The sequence below is a fragment of the Anas platyrhynchos genome, chromosome 3 (genome assembly GCF_047663525.1).
Source record: "Anas platyrhynchos isolate ZD024472 breed Pekin duck chromosome 3, IASCAAS_PekinDuck_T2T, whole genome shotgun sequence".
NCBI lineage: Eukaryota > Metazoa > Chordata > Aves > Anseriformes > Anatidae > Anas > Anas platyrhynchos.
This window is the reverse complement of record NC_092589.1, coordinates 47,969,680-47,988,260: the sequence shown is the minus strand read 5'-3', so window position 1 is coordinate 47,988,260 and position 18,581 is coordinate 47,969,680. Positions and strand designations below refer to the sequence as shown.

General features: G+C 36.0%; 1 protein-coding gene across 7 annotated transcripts in view; it reads right to left on the bottom strand.

Annotated features, from left to right (window-relative positions):
* PDE10A (phosphodiesterase 10A) overlaps nt 1-18,581 on the bottom strand; it is a 367,399-nt gene that overhangs the window by 159,949 nt on the left and 188,869 nt on the right. Inside the window, exons 1-2 of one of the 7 annotated variants that reach the window (XM_072035844.1) lie at nt 5,044-5,142; nt 3,955-4,004 (exon numbers count right to left, since the gene is read on the bottom strand). The exons of 5 other annotated variants lie outside the window; for them this stretch is intronic. Coding sequence is in view for 1 of the 2 variants with exons in the window: in XM_013104480.5 (XP_012959934.1) it covers nt 5,044-5,140 (97 nt within the window). In the remaining variant the exon portion in view is untranslated. Of the gene's footprint in view, nt 1-3,954; nt 4,005-5,043; nt 5,200-18,581 lie in introns of those variants that run through there. One more of the 7 variants, XM_013104480.5, reaches the window with a different exon arrangement.

Here is an 18,581-nt window from a genome sequence, read left to right as displayed (position 1 = left end):
AATTTATTTTAAAAAAGGGATGCTTAATACAAAACAACAACCACCACCTCATCTATGTCATCACTGCTCAGTTGTGCAATGCCAAAAATTAAAATTTGGGACACACTAACTTCAGACTCATCATTCCAACCTAACCCCACTTTCCTGTGCCTATGTCATCATTATCATTTTTAATTACGTAAGCATGTACCACACCATCCTAAGGACCTCTATCTTAGTGGGCACACAAAGTTTATCATGGAATGAGAAAACGTGCACTTTTTAACCTCCATGAAACTGTGATCTTAGTACATATGACATAGCAGTTAATACAAAGAATATGGAATCATTATTTTCTCTTTAATTTATGTGTACTGTTGATTTTATATATGGTGCCATTAATGAACACTGCAGTCTTCCTTTTGTTTGAAAGGTTTATAGCTGTATGCTTCCTAACTTCTGTCAGAAGAAATGGTATTGAAAAGAAAGTCCTCCATCACAGCTAGAACTTTCAGATCTTGCGAAGATGGCAAGCACCTAAGCATTACACAATTTCAGAATTAGAAAGTACACTGAATTTTGAAGTATATAAATCAGCAAGGCTATATGCAAACTAAAATTTTCATATTACAGTGAATTATGTGTATTTTTAGTACAACATCATTCATGCAAGCTCAAGGAAACCTGTTTCAAAAGCAGGTCATGAGTAACAGACAAGATCTCAAGTCAGAGTGAATTGAGTAAAATATCATTTTCAGGCTCTTTAGGCAACATTGCCTCCCTCTTCACACTCCCCAAAATGGTGGGAAAAAGCTTAGATAGTAAAGGAGGTTGCAGCAAGAAGGGTATCAGTCTCTTTTCTCAGGTGACAAATGAAAAGATGTAAAGAAAAGGTCTCAAGTTACACCAAGGAGATTTAGATTGGATATCAGGAAGAATTTTTTCATGGAGAGGATGGTCAAGCATTGGAATGGGCTGCCCAGGGAAGTGGCAGAATCCCATCCATGGAGAGATACTTAAGAGACATGCGGATGTGGTAGTGAGATTTAGTGATGTGATTCTATCAGTCAGGTTGATGGTTGGTGCTTGACAATCTTGAAGGTCTTTTCCAACCTAAATAATTCTATGATTCCATAATTCCGTTATTTCAGTGATTACTGCTTTTGTAACAGTTAATTATACTATGGAAGTCAAAGGCAGCCTTGGATAACTGAGCTTCTACAGCTAAACATTTACCACACGATAGGTTGTAGAGTTCACAATACTTTAAAGTAACTTCACAGCAGAGTATCTGTATATCAAAAACTATTAATAAACTGCCTAAAAAAAAAAAAAAAAAAAAAAAAGGAAACAGAATTCATTAATGTTAATAACACCAAACACCTAATTGAAATATCTGCCAGTGATACTTCATGAATTCTCTACTTAACTACTCCAGGAAAAAGTGAGATAACACCAAGTTTCAGTATGCTTTTATCAGTGCAGTAGTTGCACTAAACTTTATAGTGTTAATAATGGAATACGTTACAAGATGGAATAGCAATTTGTTATCAGTCAACAGCAGAACACTTGTAAATAACAGTGACTATGGTTACATAAAACATCAGAACACACTGCACCTGCTGAAGGTAGAAACAGTGATTTACTGAGAGGAAAAAAAAACTATTTAGGGGTAAAATCAATTGCAATACAGACATGATTTTTATTATTTTGTCTTACATGGCATTCCAGCAAAAAAAAAAAGACTTCTCACTGAAACACAAATTATTAAACCCCAGCAAAATAGTTAACACCACCCTACAAACTTCTTACCATGCCATAAAGAGGCAGTCTGTATCAGACCTGGATGTAGCCATCAAGGAATTCATCCCAGCTCCCAGCAGTCAGTGAAAGCTTCACAATGAAGTTACACTGAGAGTAAGGTATGGCTCTTGCTTATTATAATATTGGTTCTGTGGTGGTTTTTTGTTGTGTTTTTTGTTTGTTTGCTCCCCCTCTCCCCCTTATTTTTTTTTTTTTTTTTTGCTATGCAGGCAAGCTTTGGACGATTCTCATTTAGCTTATCTAGCAAGAAACAACAATAAAGTAACAAAGAGTGAACACAAAGCAAAGCATATTTATACTAACAAAGGACAGTTTGAAGATGAAAAGAAAAGATCAATTATAAATTGTGTCACGTCACTGGAAATGGAGAACATGTTCACTGGAAGTACTCTATATGTGAAATGTAGCAGCTCATAATCTAGATCACACAGATCATGAACATATGTATTCTTCAGTCTTTTCTGACTAAGGTTATGTTATTTCTAACTAGGTTAAATAGTGAAGAAGGCAAAGGTGTGTCTGTTAACCATTATGAGACTAGGGAAAAAACGCAGGTGACTAAGTATAGGGAAGACAATTTTAAAAAAAATAATCATAATTTTTGTCAGGAAAACTCTCATTATATGGTTTAAATTAAGACTCCTCTAACAGATTCAATACTGGTTAAAAAAAAAAAAAAAAAAACAGGATTAGTAGTTCAGTCTACAAAATCAGTTATAAGCCAACAAGAACAATGAATGACCCACTATTATTTAAGCATGGGAAAGAATGTAATATTCCTCTTGTCATTTGTGTTTTTAAAGTATGTTGGATTTATTTTTTAGATCCTATTTCAGAATCATAGCATTTCATAACCACACTTATCCTATCTTTCCATAACTATATCCGACAGTCCATAATCCTTTTCTCATGAAATAAAAATTCTGGTTGTCTTTCCAAGTAGGCTCAGTTCAGCAGGATCAAATTTATAACATTAATAAATAACCAAAACTCAAGATAGCATCTCAAAACAGCGTAATACATAAATCTTAGCTATATTTTACAGACACATTTATCATGAACAGATTGAATAGGCCCAGAGTAAAGTGATTCTTCATCTGCATCCATCTGATGTCTTTCAATAGTTGATGAAATATTCTTAAAGCAAAACTTTCCATTATTTCCACCACAATTTGCCAAATCTGTTCAGCAGGCCCTAATCTTCATGCCATTCTTCAGACACTTATGTGGAAGCAAAGTATCGGTAAACGCATGTTGGGTCCCCCCTTCCATCACCACCACCATCAAGGATTCCTATAGGACTGTTGAGTGAATGAATGTCATTACCATTGAGTAAGGAGATCGCTAGGAGGACATTCAAAGAGAGATGTAAGGAGATAGAGAAATTGACACAAGAGAGTTAAGTTGCTGGGGACAGAACAAAAACAGATCCTAGAAAGTACTACACACAATGTGGAAACGTAAGTGAGACAATATATAGACAACAGATGCAGATAATTCTTATGTCTGCTTTTTTTTTTTTTTCCCCAACGGAAAACACTAACATACTCTGGCTATTTTTTAAACAAAATGCTTCCCACGGACATGTCACATAATTTTTAGTTTAGAAAAGAGGTTGTGCTGGAGGTGGAATACAGTCAACCTGTTGCTCAGCAATAGTTAATACATTGTTTAATTGAGCTACTTTATATAACCCATTGGTGCAATGTACGGAAAAGAAATGTAATGTATAAATTTTAAAAGAATGACAAAAATAAATACACACCTTATTTTTATTTATGTATATCTTCGTATTCGTTCTCTTTGAAAAATTAAACTATTACTGTAAGTTTCCCCTCCGACAAACACTTGTGTAAAAGGGGGAAAAAAATGATTTTATTGGGCCAATTGCTTTTTGATAGCTGAACAAAGCTTAACATCAACTTTCCCCCAATGAAAAAATGATCAAATGTTTGCTACAGAACTATCAGCGGACAGGGATTTTCTATTCAAAGGTGATTAGGTAGTTCTGAAAGCAGGTGGTAGTAGTAAGATACCATTTTGCTGTATTGTCTTCTGCTTTCCACAAAAGCTCTAACGGTAAAAATAGGAAAAGGCTTAAACGTGATCAATTTAAAATGCAACACAGAAGAAGACAATAATAGTTCTTACAGTTGAAGATCTGTTAAAGCATCCTAAATCAGCTCTGCAAGATGAACGCACTATAAGGCAAAAAAGAAACTGAGACACTCACTGCCAAATGTAATAGGCAAACCAGAAAAGAGAGAGTTCTTTTACAATTAAAAAAAAATCACAAAACAAAACACACACACAAAAAAAAAAAAAAAAAAAGATAAAACAAAACAAACAAACAAAATTATTTGAAGTTTAGTCTGATTACACAGTCAGTCTGGGCACCATACTATAACACCCTGGTCTCAAACACAGGAAAAGTGCTCTCTTACTCAATATCCACTTCCCCCGCCCTCTCTTGAACTTTCAATACTTTCAGCAGCCAAAAGTATTTTGACAACCTTTTTTGAACCAACTTCTAAAACAATAAAAATATATCTGAGTTTATTTCACCTCTTTTGGGAAGACTTCTATCATCAAGGAGAGTCACCATTCAGTTTCAAACATCTGTCAAATCTAAGCAATCTGCTTTATTTCTGTGTAAGAAATTCAGCTGGAATTTTCAGTGATGTCTAAAGCAATCAACTGCTTGTTCCCACCTCCCTTTATATAAATATATATATGCAATTATAAATGCACATATCTCACCTACTTTCTCTTATCTACCTTCTCTGCCCAAAGACAATAGGTAAGAAGAGAAAAAAAAAAACTGCTCCAAGCTTTAATTTGCCCCAAAACGTTGTTACCTTCAGGACCATCAGAACAACAACAATACATGTAAGTAAACTTTCAAAGCGATCTAACAGTTTTCTGCAGTCAACTCAAAATTTATCTAGCTGTTCTTGGATCTCCTATGTGATAATGCTTAGCTTGATCTCCCAAATCATCAAGGAATTCTATCAAATGTCTTCATAAAATTATAAACAAGTGTACAACTGGACCACAGATGGTCAAAGACCAAAATAATCTTTCTTGTATTTAACTTCACCTTAAACGTCTTCCTGGTCATTAATCAAAAAAAAAAAAAAAAAAAAAAAAGGCAGTGAAAGGCTCCAGGTCTAGTCTAGCATCAGCATTGGTCCTTCACAAGCACTGCCAAATAACTAGTGTAAGAATAAACACACTTACATGCCCAACATCTGTAGTTGCAATTCTTCTCCAACACACCTCCAGGATACAACCCTGAGCCTGTGCTGTTTTGAAATGTGTTGAAGCAAACAACCATCCATTATTTAAATCTAGACCTCTGCTTATAAAACCCTCACTTTCCAAAATCCTGTAACATTCTATTCTTTTCTGAAAGATGACTGGTTTTACTCAGCCCAGCAAAAGATTTGTCCATATATGGACAACCCTGAAGACAACAAATGGCTCTTTTCCCAGTCTATTATCAAGCCAGGAAATTAGACTGCCTGAGGTACTCTGCTTTACTTACTCTGGTCAGAGCTGAGAGGAAACATTCACGAGTTCGTCAGACATCCAGTTTCACACAGATGTGAATGGATGCTTTTCCTTTACAGTTTTAGCAGCAAACACCACAACCAGTTTTATAGAAGATTAAAGCCCTCATGCAGCCACCTGAGGCAACAGTTCTAATGATGGCAGTTGAAGGTACATAGCAGTCAACTGCATCCCCTATGGTTTGGCAGATGGAAAAAGTTAAAACAAGAATCACACAACAATAAATTCAGCAATACAAAGAGGGGAAACAGGAAGAAATCAAATACCTTCTCTGTTATTCAGTAAAGCCTCAGACATACCTATACCATTGCTAATATTTAAGTGCAATGCTGTATAAAGTGTGAAGAATGCTATTGGTATGAAACATTGTGCCCTCTGATACTTGGCTGTCTATAAAGTTCTTTTGTCCTTTCACACTCAACCAGCAGTTGAGCTCACTTTTTTCAGTAAGAACATATCTATATGTGGAATCTATATCTTAAAAGCTCTCAAAAACAGATTTAAGGTCCAAATAGGTAAAAACTTCCTACGTAAACCAAGAAATACCATCTTCCTTTTGCACTGTAAATCTTGCAAAGAAACCCCTTCCACTCTGTCAGCTCAGCTGCCTAGAAACTTAGTGGCAGGCCAGCCTATGCCTTTTTAAGCTGCAACAAAGGAAATGATTAAGGAAGCATTAAAACCTAAGTGCACCATAAAAAGCATCTACCAGAAAACTAGCTGCTATTTGCAATAAAGAACATGCCTTATTTACACACACAGGAAAAAAGAAAAAAAAATAAAAATCCACACCACCACAGTCCCACTGTCCTCTTAACATACATACAAAAAAAAAAAAATATGAACAAAGGTTGATATTTCAGCTACTGGCAGAATTTATTTCAGAAACTCGAGTAGGTGGGACTGTGTCTCTTCAATGGAAAAATATGAACTGATGTGTCATGCTCTATTTTTGTTTTGTTGTTTTTTCTGTTTTGTTTTTAATCTCCCTCTTTTGCCAGAAAATTTCTTATTGCCCCTTCCATTTTTTGATGTCCCAATTGTCTTTTCAGCTTTGTTTATTTTCTGATTGGCAAGGAAACTATGAAATTCTATCTTGTTTCTTTTACATGCTTTCTTGCTCTCTTCCGTTTTCCTCCTATTAAGACATCCGGCACACGTTAATATTTCAAAGTACACTTCACAGTAGAGTCAAGCAGCTATTTATGTTGCTAGAATTAGCCAAGACAATAAATAAGATGGCTACTTAAAACATGTGCATATATGAACCAGCCCTGAACATTGCAAGTTGGTTCAAAGGCAAACTGGGAGTTAGCTATCTGATTGAAAACCCATTTCTATGCTCTAATATTCCAAATGCTATAGTATCAGCATTGATCTTAATTTATTTTTAATACTTGCCACAAACACTGGGGGAATAAAAAGATTGTTGTAAGCCCACAATACAGGTTATGATTCAGAAGAGCACCTCTAATGTATTTTATGTTTGCTGCCCCTGTTTATAACAGCTACTTAATGTGTTGATGTGTTGGTTTTTTTTTGTTTTGTTTTGTTTTTAAGGAAGTGCCATAAAAACATCACAATCTTTGTTATGAATAATTTTATATATATATATATCATAGAATCATTAAGGTTGGAAAAGACCTCCAAGATAATCTGGTCCAAGTATCCCCCTACCACCATTATCATACACTAGACCACGTTCCTAAGCACCACGTCCAACCTTTCCTTGAACACCCCCAGGGACAGTGACTCCACCACCCCCTTGGGCAACCTGTTTCAATGCCTGACTGCTCTTTCTGAGAAGAAATATCTCCTCCTTTCCAACCTAAACCTCCCCTGGCACACCTTGAGGCCATTCCCTCTAGTCCCATCACTAGTTACTTGTGAGAAGAGGCCGACCCCCAGCTCCCCACACCTTACTTTCAGGCAGTTGTAGAGAGCAATAAGGTCTCCCCCGAGCCTCCTCTTCTCCAGACTAAACAACCCCAGTTCCCTCAGCCACTCCTCACAGGACTTGTGTTCCAGGCCTTTGACCAGCATTGTAGCCCTTCTCTGTACACTCTCCAGGGCTTTGATGTCTTTCTTGTAGAGAGGGGCCAGAAACTTATGTTCCACTCCCTGTACCCCAATGTGCTAGCCAGCAAGGAAAATATGGCTATTTTTTATCATGGGAGGAGGTGATGAAGAAGAGTTGTTCTCCATTTTCTATAAGACACGCACATAAGGAAAGATGAGCAGCACAGCTGTATAAAAGTTTCATTAGAAGAACCCATGACCACTTGTAATGCCCTCCTTTCCCTTGATGTCCACTTACTTTATAAACACAAAAAGCTGTTCACACCCTTACACTTGTAACAACTTATCATTTTACAGAAAGGCCATGTGAAGAACTTAATGGTTTAATGTGTTTTAAATGACACAAAAGTAACTAACATGATGAAAGTTGTTTTCCATGAGATTTCTATGAAGTAGAAACAAAGTGCACCAACATCCGAAAGCACGCTGTGATTAACAAAGTTTTCACCAGTTGAACATGACTTACTCATTAGTTCAGACCACCTGATTGCATCCTTTGAAGTTTATTTCCCTGAAATTCAAAACTAAGCCCATCTTCATTTAATTCATAAATGCAGTTAGAGGGATATCATCCCAGTTTAAAATAGTAAGTCTGTTTGAAATGTGTGTATATATTTGTATGTGCATGTGCACGCCCCATTCTTATCTGTGAATGCCATTCTTTGAGGGAGTTTTGAAGGAATTTGAGTTGCAAATACATTTTTGGCATGGAAAAATTAATAAGCATGAAATGAGCATAAACAGAATAAATATCTTTAAGCTGTTACCAAAACATACTTCGTTTTATTTTTAATAATAATTATAATAATTTTATCCTACTGTTTTTAGAAGTTTTCTCCAGCAAAATTTATGCTGTTTAACATAAAAACTTGACCATTTAGTGTTTTGCCCTATGGCATATAGTAAAAACAACTGTATGTCTAGTTACCATTCCCGTCTTGTCAAGGCTGCCAAAAGATTCATTCAATAGCTTGCAAACTTCCTTTACAGGCTATACAGGCAGTACATTAACAATACACAATACAATTAACACACAAAACAATATTAACAATATTGTAAATTAACAATAACATGAACAATTACCATTATTTTTAATAATCAAGATCCATCAGAAAGCCATTATGATGGAAAAAGTGGGGAATATAACCTTTGCAACTAGTCATTTCTGCCCCCCTATCTGCATCTGTAAGTATTTGATAAAATGAAGTGCTTAAAAAAGGTAAGTTCTAAAGAACATCATCCCACAGGTCTGTCTGAATTCTAAAAACATCTCTGTAATGAAAATGTCTCTACAAAGTACAGGCTTTTTTGTTTTATTTATATATATAAAACAAATATAAAACAACATATATATATATATATATATATATATATATATATTTCTTATTGGCTGTATGCATTCCTACTCCAACATCCTACCATTGTCTTTAATACAACAAAAATCAGAAAAAGTCACTAAGTGCCAGCCTGTCCTGTACTCCACGGCAATGATACCTGTCCAAACTAAAGATAAACCTGAATCACAAGGGGAAAAAAAAAAAAAAAAAGTTCCTTTGCAGTGCTCCTAAAGATTTTTGGGTCACAAATCCTTTACATATTATTGTTCATTGCATGAGTTACTTCTAAGGTAAGTTTCTGTCCATTGTGTTCTGAGGACTGCAACCAGAGAAAACATTTGGACACCCCAATCAATCAGACGAGCTATTTCAATAACAAGCAGCTTATGTTATACCATCTATTAGTATGACTTTCTGAAGTCAGAGAGAAAGCTACTTAAAATAATTAACAAATTATTTTAAAAGTCATCATTTTCCAGAGTCTTAAAAGTCAAAAGTCACTGGACATTACTGTTTTGATTCTTTGAGGAATGTGCAACAGTTCTGCAAGTGATGAAATGCAATGTGTTCCTGCTTCAGATTAAATGAGTTTTAGACAAAATAGCTGATATATCAACAGCCTTGTGTAAAGCATTGTTACAGCATACAGGATCAAGTTGATGCTGTTTCGAGTTAAAGCATGTCAGTTTCAAAGACAGACTGAGAGAAAACAACATATCTTCATCAGAAAATTTATCACTGCTAGTACTAATACATATCAGATAAATATTTAATTCATCTGAAGACCTATCTATCAAATTCATGCAGTTTTATGCATTTAGTCCCCTTTACTGTATCATTTAAGTTGACTCCTCTTCTTAGCATTGTCCACAGAGGAAGAAAGTACAAGTTTTGTTAAAAATCAGATTTGGCTTTGACATATTTTAAAATAAAATCTCTCTATTTTTGTAAAATACTCTTCATGAATTAAAACTTTCAACTCTGCTGTGAGGGACTGATGTCAGGAAATCAGATTCACAAAGCATGAACAACCAGTTACAACAAAAAGATCAAATGACAGAAGTAAATATCATGGCAACTGAAATCAATGACAAATCTTGCATTAAACCAAGCGGAGCTGCAATTTTATTCTGTTTCCAGGAAACACAAATGCATTACATCAGTTGAGATGCACTTCCAATCACAATGACTTGATTGCAGAGTCCTTTGGTAAATTATACCAGAGAAGGAAGAAGCTACTGAAAACAGCGTTGACCTCTCTCCCAGAAGCAATGTATCTTTGCCAAGTTTGGGGAATCCAAAGAAATTAGAGCCATCGTTAATATAACCTCAGTGCTACCAAGAGAACTAATAAAGATGCAACACACCCACACCCCACAAAGGCTTTGGAAAGTCACAAGAAAGATAAGTAATTATCTTACTGGCTTTTCCACTACAAAATCTGTCCCTACTAATACATTTTAACTTTATGATCACTTCCAGTCAAATTTGATGCAATAATACTTGTATCAGATGAGTTCATGAAAATCAGCAACTACAAAGACCAGTGACACATTAATGAGTGGTCACTGAAAGACAACAGGAGCTCTGTCCACCTTATTTGGCAGCAGGGATTCCACAGAGCACAAAAACTAGGCAAAAAAAAAAAAAAAAAAAAAAAAAAAGTGGAAGAAGTGAAGAGAGAAGAAAAAGCTCCAGGAACATCTAGATGTCAGAAGAACTAGCACCCACTGACCTGCTTGGCTTTCAGAGGTTATTGGCCTCTGTCTTATTTAAATTAAACTGTTCTGTCACGGGTGCATAAATGAGCAGACTCACAATGTTTCAGCACAAAAACCCTGCAAAGTAGCTGAAAATATGAAGACAAACTAGGACGGCAGTGCTTGGGTGGTACCCAAATTATGTATTGCTCCAAAAAGAAAGCATTACAGCACTAAGATTACAGTATCTGTATTACAGTGTTTTACCAAAATAATTCATTATGACATAGCTAATTGTTTTGTTTTTAGTACAGCGTTATTACCAAACAAGAGTGGGAGAGTAATAGCCTGCTAAAAAATAAATGTAAAAAATTCCAAAACTGAATTCAAAAGACTCATTGAACTGTGCATCAGCTGATATTTGAGGTGATAATTCTGAAGGACTAAACCTTGATACACAGAATTTCACAGCCAAACAACATAAAAAGACAAATACTAGTAAAGGAACATATATAATGTAGCATTAAAAGATAGGAAGCCTCTGATACTCATGCTTTCACATGTAAAAGAGCATGCACATTCTGAATAACACCATAGAAAGGGATCAGTAACCATCATATAAACTGAAGATATATTGCTTCATAATTACTATACAATTTAAAACATGCTAATCTATTTCTCCTTATTTTCACCTTTTACTGACACTCCTCCCAAAGGGCTAACAATCATTTTAAAGGTTAATGGCTCTGAAGTAACTTCACAAAGATTTCTCAACTGAAGCAAAGATGCAGGTTTGAGTTTGAGGAAAACATCTATGAAAAGCATCTCGACAGAACAGAAATTGTCCCTCAGTATGGCGTAAGACCTCACTTCTTAAGCAAGAGTACTGGCTGCAGCACAATTACCTGTGAGTAGTTCAGTAACTAAAAACAAGGAAGAAGTTATGTTGCTTCTGTAGCCAAATCAATATTAAAATGTGAAGTAAAATAGCTGCAAATTCTAATGCTTAACACAGACAAGAGACAGAAAATAGTAAATGCCCAGAAAACTATGAATTACAAATACAGTTTAGAAGTATTTGAGGGGTATCTTCTCTTCTCTGTTTATTCCTACATTTTTTTTCTCCTCCTCATTGGCCCCTGGTAAGGTAGACCTGCTGACTTCATTTTTCTTGCTATTTCTCCCAAATACAATGCAAAACTTCTCTAATTATCTTAGAGAAGTGGCAGCAGTAGTTCTAATCAAAACTGGTCATTATATCACTTTGTGGTTTTAAAACTAGCACATTTAAATTCATTTCACTGATGGCCTTGAGCTGAACAATGCATCATTATAATTTTCATTCAAAGGTCCTAGCTTCCCAGTGTCTGGAACCTGGTTGTGGAAAAGAATAAACACAACAACAAATGAAGTCCCTGGAAGCCACAGCAACTTTCTGCTTGGATCACTAAAGCAACACTGTCATTATTTCAGATTATCTCCAATTACTGACGTACCTTAACTAGTGAATATTCTTGTACTTGTGTCCAATCCCTTCTGCATTCTTCAGTAACGTACAGTCAGCGCAGGACATTTCTATATTTAAACAAAGTTTAAGCCACTACCACTTGGTGTTTTAACAAAAGAATTTCTTCTTAATATCTCCCCAATATAATTGGGTAGCTGTTCTTACATTCTCTTTTCAACTTTGATACAAATAGAATATTTCAGCTTCCTGGCCATTCCCCCCTTCAGCTCCATAAGCACCAGAAGAACTGTTGTCAAACAAGAAAAACAAAAACCTTTTACAAGTGCTAGGGAAGACATGTTTCTTGGCACCACAGAATGGCTAAATAATGGCTAAATGCTTTGATTCAGACACAAGGTTATTAAACAAGATGCTGAATAGTGCTACAAAAGTGATTCAATACATTTTTAAAAGCACACATAGCTGAATGAAAAAAAAAGTTACTCTTGCAGCCAAATCAGAAAGCAACAAACGCAACATCATCTTGTCAACAAGAATCAGGGCTTGTCATAGACAAGATCACCATCAGCAAAAGTAGCCAGCCACAGTGATGCTGGCTGTACTCACAACATAGTCATGGCTAGAGCCATACAAGACTATTCATGTTAAGAGACCCAGAGAAAGGACATGGGCTGAATATAGCCAGATTTCTGCTTTAATAAAATGTTGAGGGGGGGGGAACCATACAAGGTAAATTAAGATACAAATCACGCTTACAATAAAACACAGGGTAGAACAATAAAAGATTCAGAGTGATGTAGAAAACAATGGTAAGACATGGCCTGAGATTGTTGATCGGCACTTAGTTGATCAGTGAAGATAAGAGTAGACCACAATGAGTGAGTGAATACTTTAAAAGGTTATCTGTAAATACATTCATTAAATATATAAGATTCAACAGGTACCCTTTATGTTATTACTGAAAGGAGGGGAAAAGCAATTAAAAAATAGTTAAGCAAAAATAAAACATTTTTGATGTTAAAATGATAAGTCATATTTCAAAAAAGCCTTAAAACTTACACTTGAATGAAATCTTCTGCATCACTGAAAAGATTTCTTCAAAATCAGACAATTTGCTGAGAGATATTTACATAGCAAGTTTTTCATCTACCCCAAAAGAAACCTCTCATAGTTTAGAAATAGCTTTCCCTATAAGGATGAACATTTCCTTCTGTTGTAATCACATTCCTTCAAGCAATCAAAATCTTAAATTTACCATTCCAGTTTTCTTTTTCTGATTTCTACCCCTTAGATGCTACTACCATAGATGAATAAGCCTCCACCATTTTTCTTCATCATGAGATAAGTGCTAACAACACACACACATTGTCTTCTCCTTACCCTGTGAGCACTCATTTAGAAATTTCTACCACGACCTTTAAGATGTCCTCCAAAGAACCAACTAAAGGAAAACCATTAACAAGCTAATTTTTTGCAGTTCGGCAGCAAGCCATGTTGTCCAGAAATGATCCCCAATTCACTGGATACATCTTTCACTCAGGACTCTGTAGAACCTGTGGTTGAGTCCCAAGAACAAGGTCCATTGAAACAAGGTCTGCCTTAGTGCCACAAGCTGTATAAAGCTGTACTGTGCTGCCTATATGGCTATGTCCCTATACAAGTAAATAAAACATGCCAGAGCATGTTGTCTAGCCACAAAGTAAAGGGGCATGATACAGCTTGCATCCACATAGCTAAAGGCTTCTCCATACAGGATGTCAGGAGAGACAAGCACTATCCCCACTGCCCCGTGGGAACTGTCACCCTTTGCTTTCTCCCAGCTCTCAGGAAGACAGGTCAGGACTGGATCAGGGAGCACAGTGAAAACTAAGTAGATGGACAGGGATACAGCTTGAGCCCTTGGCCTCTCTCTGCCTCAAAGTATAAGTACTGCATATAGATCCAACAAAAGTCCAAAAAAGGTTTGAAAGAAATGAGCAATCTACGAGCACATTCCTACTCACAACCAGCCTACGAATGTCCCTACAACATGCCAGACTATCCTGTTCTCTACCACAACAAGAGCTATGCCAGGAGTTGTAAGGGGAACGAGTTGTTCTCTAAACAGTTGAGACTGCAGGTCACCCATACTCTCTCTCCTCCTGAAAGCACTTCTTAAAAGGACACCTGTGGTCCTAAGACCCTCTTGTATTCATGATTATGAACTGAAGGCCACAAAGCTACAGCTAAGATGAGACTCATGAAAAGGCAGTGTCCAAATGGCACTTCTCTCAGGAGTCTTTAATAGAGAAAACTGACGCCTCAAGAAACAGAACAGTGAGGCACATTCAGAAAAAAAGCAATTTGCTCACAAGCATGAGACACGGGAGGCTGGCAGGATGAAACCTGAGTGTACTGGCTAAGGCAGTGCCTGTTTTGAGAACAGATTAGTTAGTTTCCTGTTACATCAAACAGTAACTTTCATCAGTCCTACGTTCACTTAAAAAAAAAATAGAAAAAAACTCTACTGACATCACACTTAGGGCTGGGCAGAAAGTGGCAGATTAGGAAATACCATGAGTCACTGCAAACACAGAACACATAGAGTTTTAAATCTTCTGTGCAAAATCTAGTGTTACAAAAAAAAAAAAAAGGCAACACAGCCAAAGTGAACTACACCACAACTAGAGTAAGAGCGGCGGTCTGCCTTCAAATAAACAAGGCAGCTGGGGAAAATAAGAACATTGTAAAAATGACAGGGTAAGACATAGGCAGGCTGCAGGAAGGAACAAGAGCAACACAATTCAGCAATCAAGAAGGAAACATCAGCTAAAATAAGCTGATGGGTGGACAAGGAGGAAATAATATTAAGCCGAAAAAACAGATACAAATGAAAGAAAAAGAAAATGATGCAAAGAAAGCACAGCCAACAGATCTATGCTCCCAGAAAGAATTCACTCTGGACAAGTTTTGAATATACCTTTATATGCAAGAAAGAAAACCGAAATATAAACACACATACAAGCATAAGAATGATTTCTTATAAACTTAGCTGCAATGTATTAGAAGGGAAAAAAAAAAAAAAAAGGCACTAGTGCAGTAGTGGAATACTGCGATACATAAATATTTTTAGGAATAGTTGAAAACAATTAGAACAAAGGGTAGCAGCTTTACCTGGTCTGGAAGTAAAGAAGACACTAGAGAGGAAATACAATGGGGAAATAAAAAACAGGCAGTGAAGAAAACTACAAAAGAACGAACAGACACATACTTATCCACTATGGTTCCAGCTCAGCATCTCATTGTCTGAACCAGCAGAACACACCGGTGTTGCAGAAAGGCTACTAAGACACCTAGGGCAAAGAAAGTGGCATCTCTCCTAGCAATTATAAAGTTTCCTGACAGGGTGCAGCAAAGTAAACTGTATTATTAAGGTGAACATAGCAATGCTTGTCAGCAGCTAAAAATTAATGCTATTTTGAGAGTGTAGTTCAAAATGAATCAAGATAATTAGAGATGCAAGCTTACTGTATAAAGCTATTAGAATTTCGGATGAAAAAAAAAATCTTTCCTTTAGGAACCATTTCTGGCCTGACTTCAGGGGATTTTTTTCAATGTAAGTGGAAGCGTAAGAGGAAGGAAGAATGCTGGAATTATTAACAGCTGAATAAACTTTGTTAAGAGAAGTACAGCCCAACTGCAGAGGAGTTTGTTGATAATACAGAAACAAGGAATCAGATCAATAAGTGCTAATGAAAGCATTAAATCTTCATATTTTCCAGATGGAAGGTGGATTAACTGGTTTTATAGATCCTGACAGTCTCTTCTTCAGGTCCCAACATCCAATAAGGTCAGATTACTACCGCTGCCTTTATGTTGATGGTTTTTATTATTATTTTAATTAGAAACCACCAAAGCGAGTATAAATTCTCTCAAGGCAGCGAGTACTATGAAAAAGCTTTCTCTTTTTTTTAATTCTTGAGACAGAACTACTTTGAAAAGCCTCCAAGTGATACAGGAACCCCAATTCCACTCCTATCAAGCCATAAGATTTAGACATTTTATTGGCAACTGTCTCACTCGCACAGATTAAAACTTGCCATCAATGTCTTTTCTGAGAGAATATAAAATTTGGAAACAATGTAAAAAAAAAAAAAAAATCTCCTTTCTGCCACCTATTACACTTAGGATTTAGAAAGCTTTCAATGGTGATAAATTGCTGGAAAAATTATATATAAAAATTACTTAACTCCAAAATAAAGGAGTTCCTTGTAAATATGTCGATAATACACTTTTCTGAAGTAATTCATACTCTTGCCAAGATTTTTTCCCCTAAGAACATAATTAGCATATTTCTAAGTTGGAAGACAGAATTCTCAGTGTGCGGTAACAGTAAAGATCGATTCACCAATTTACCATGAAAATTTGGAACTTGTTAATCAGAATATCCATCTCCTCTGCAAAAACAAAAACATCGTGAGCACTTTGGAATGTCAATTTGTTAACAAAATCATGACTTCGAACCTGTTACCTGCTTTTTGAACTGTCTAATTCATGTGTGCAACACATCAGTACATTGTCTGGCACAACAGAAGCCAAAATCTTTTATTAACATAAGCCAAGCTAATGGTTCCTCCCACATTAATTATAACAGTTTGACAAGAAATGGTGATGAAACAACAGAAATATGCTACCTTTTAACAAGCTTTTAAAAAGGGACCAGAAGAAGAAGAAGAGGAAGAAAAAATGAAAGTCCACCTCCCAGCTGAAAATCCTGTTTTCTGTTTTCTCTCCTTGAAGTAACTTAGGAGGAAAAAAAAAGCACATCGTTTAATGGAGGAGGTCAAAGCCGAGACTTGATTTAACTCAATTGCCACATTTAACCACATCAACTTGCCACATCCCACAAGAAAAGCAAGGCTGAGCTGTTAGAGGCTGCAGATGGGAAAAGACAAAGTACTGGAAGGAGCTGTCAATCAGTAGGTGGCACTCTTCAAGCTCTGCCAGTAGGAAGCCAGGTACCAGCACAAGTGAAGACACATTGCACAGAAAAGTCTGGATCTTTAGGAGAAATATGAACAAGAAATAATGAGCAATCCTAACCAAACCTGACATTCATGGGGGATGCAATGGCTTCATTTCAATACTATAGACAGCAAATCTCGTATCTAGTCTCCAAAGTTCCTAGGAATTATAGCTTTTGAATGCTGTAAACATTTCGGATGAATGCTGCTGTATACCAGAGTACTAAAACCAGTACTTCACGAAATTCTCCATTACATCTGCACAGAACACCCTGGGTGCAGTCTTATAGCCAATTATGCAGAATGAAGTCAAACTGGTGAATGATAAAAAGATATTTTAACGTAACAAAAATGCAGCATAATTATTTAGATTTTGCCACAAATGTTTTTCAGTGCTGTCCACCAAATTCGTTACAATAAGTAGAACATATGACTAAATCTTTTGGAATAATATATGAATTGTGACTCCTGTAATATATACTAGTGAAAATGTAGCCCACACACCTAAAGATTCAATTGTTTTTAAGAGTTAGATCAATACAAGATATGATAAAAATTAAAACATTGTTCCATAAAACAGGTGTCAAATTTTTCTGTTCCTCCAAATAGTCTTTCTTCATTTAACACTTATAGGCTTTTTTTTTTTTTTTTTTTTTTGTATTTTAAATACAGATCCAAATCAATGCATATTACTGCTCATTTGATGAAGCACTAAAGGAAGAGCAGATTTAGTAACAAAGTTTGAGTACAGGTACTTGTAATTGAAACAGCCAGCAGAGGGAGTATAAAACGAAACAAAAAATATGCAGATGTTTTTCTTCTTTTTATATTTTTACTTACAATGTTAGCTTTCTTTTAGAATAATGCAAAAAGCACAAAACTAAAATATTTAAAAATATATAATTTTAAAACATTAAACGTAATGACTAGAAATGATAACGTTTCAAAGTAGCACTAAAAATTTTTGCTCATATTAGCTCTGCCAAACTGAATGACAATTTTAAATCACAGACAAGGTTAAAGACCGATCAACAACCTGCATAAGCCAGTTCCAAGTTGTAAACCCAGAGACAAAGAGACTCTCATTTTTAGTTTATGAATCCAAAACCAAATTCATGTTTCAAGAATTGAGAGAATAGAAAGTATGATGTATTTTTATTAGAATGCAGCACAAAATCTTACGAGTGAACAAAAAGGTACTGTTGTACTGATCTGTACAACAGAAGGATTTTATAGAGATTAAGCCAAGTACATGCCCCAGATCATACGTGGAAATGAGCATTTGCATGACTGTTTCAAAAGCCACTAAGTCATATACATGTATATGCTGAAATAAACACCCTTCTTTACACTTTCAGGTTCTCACCATATCTAGCTTAAACACCAACCAAAGGAGGAAGGACATGAACAGGGGTGACTGGAGCCATCAGCTCCAGTTTAGGAACTTAAGTTTAAGAACCTCGGATGAGCTGCCACCCTACTCTCAAAAGTGACAGAGACACCATCTCCCAAAGCATTTGCACAGTGCATAATTATTCCTTCCATGGTCCTTCTGAAACAAGGGACAAGCTTACTGAACTAGAAAGGCTTTACCTACTTTCTCAAGGCCGACGCTCAC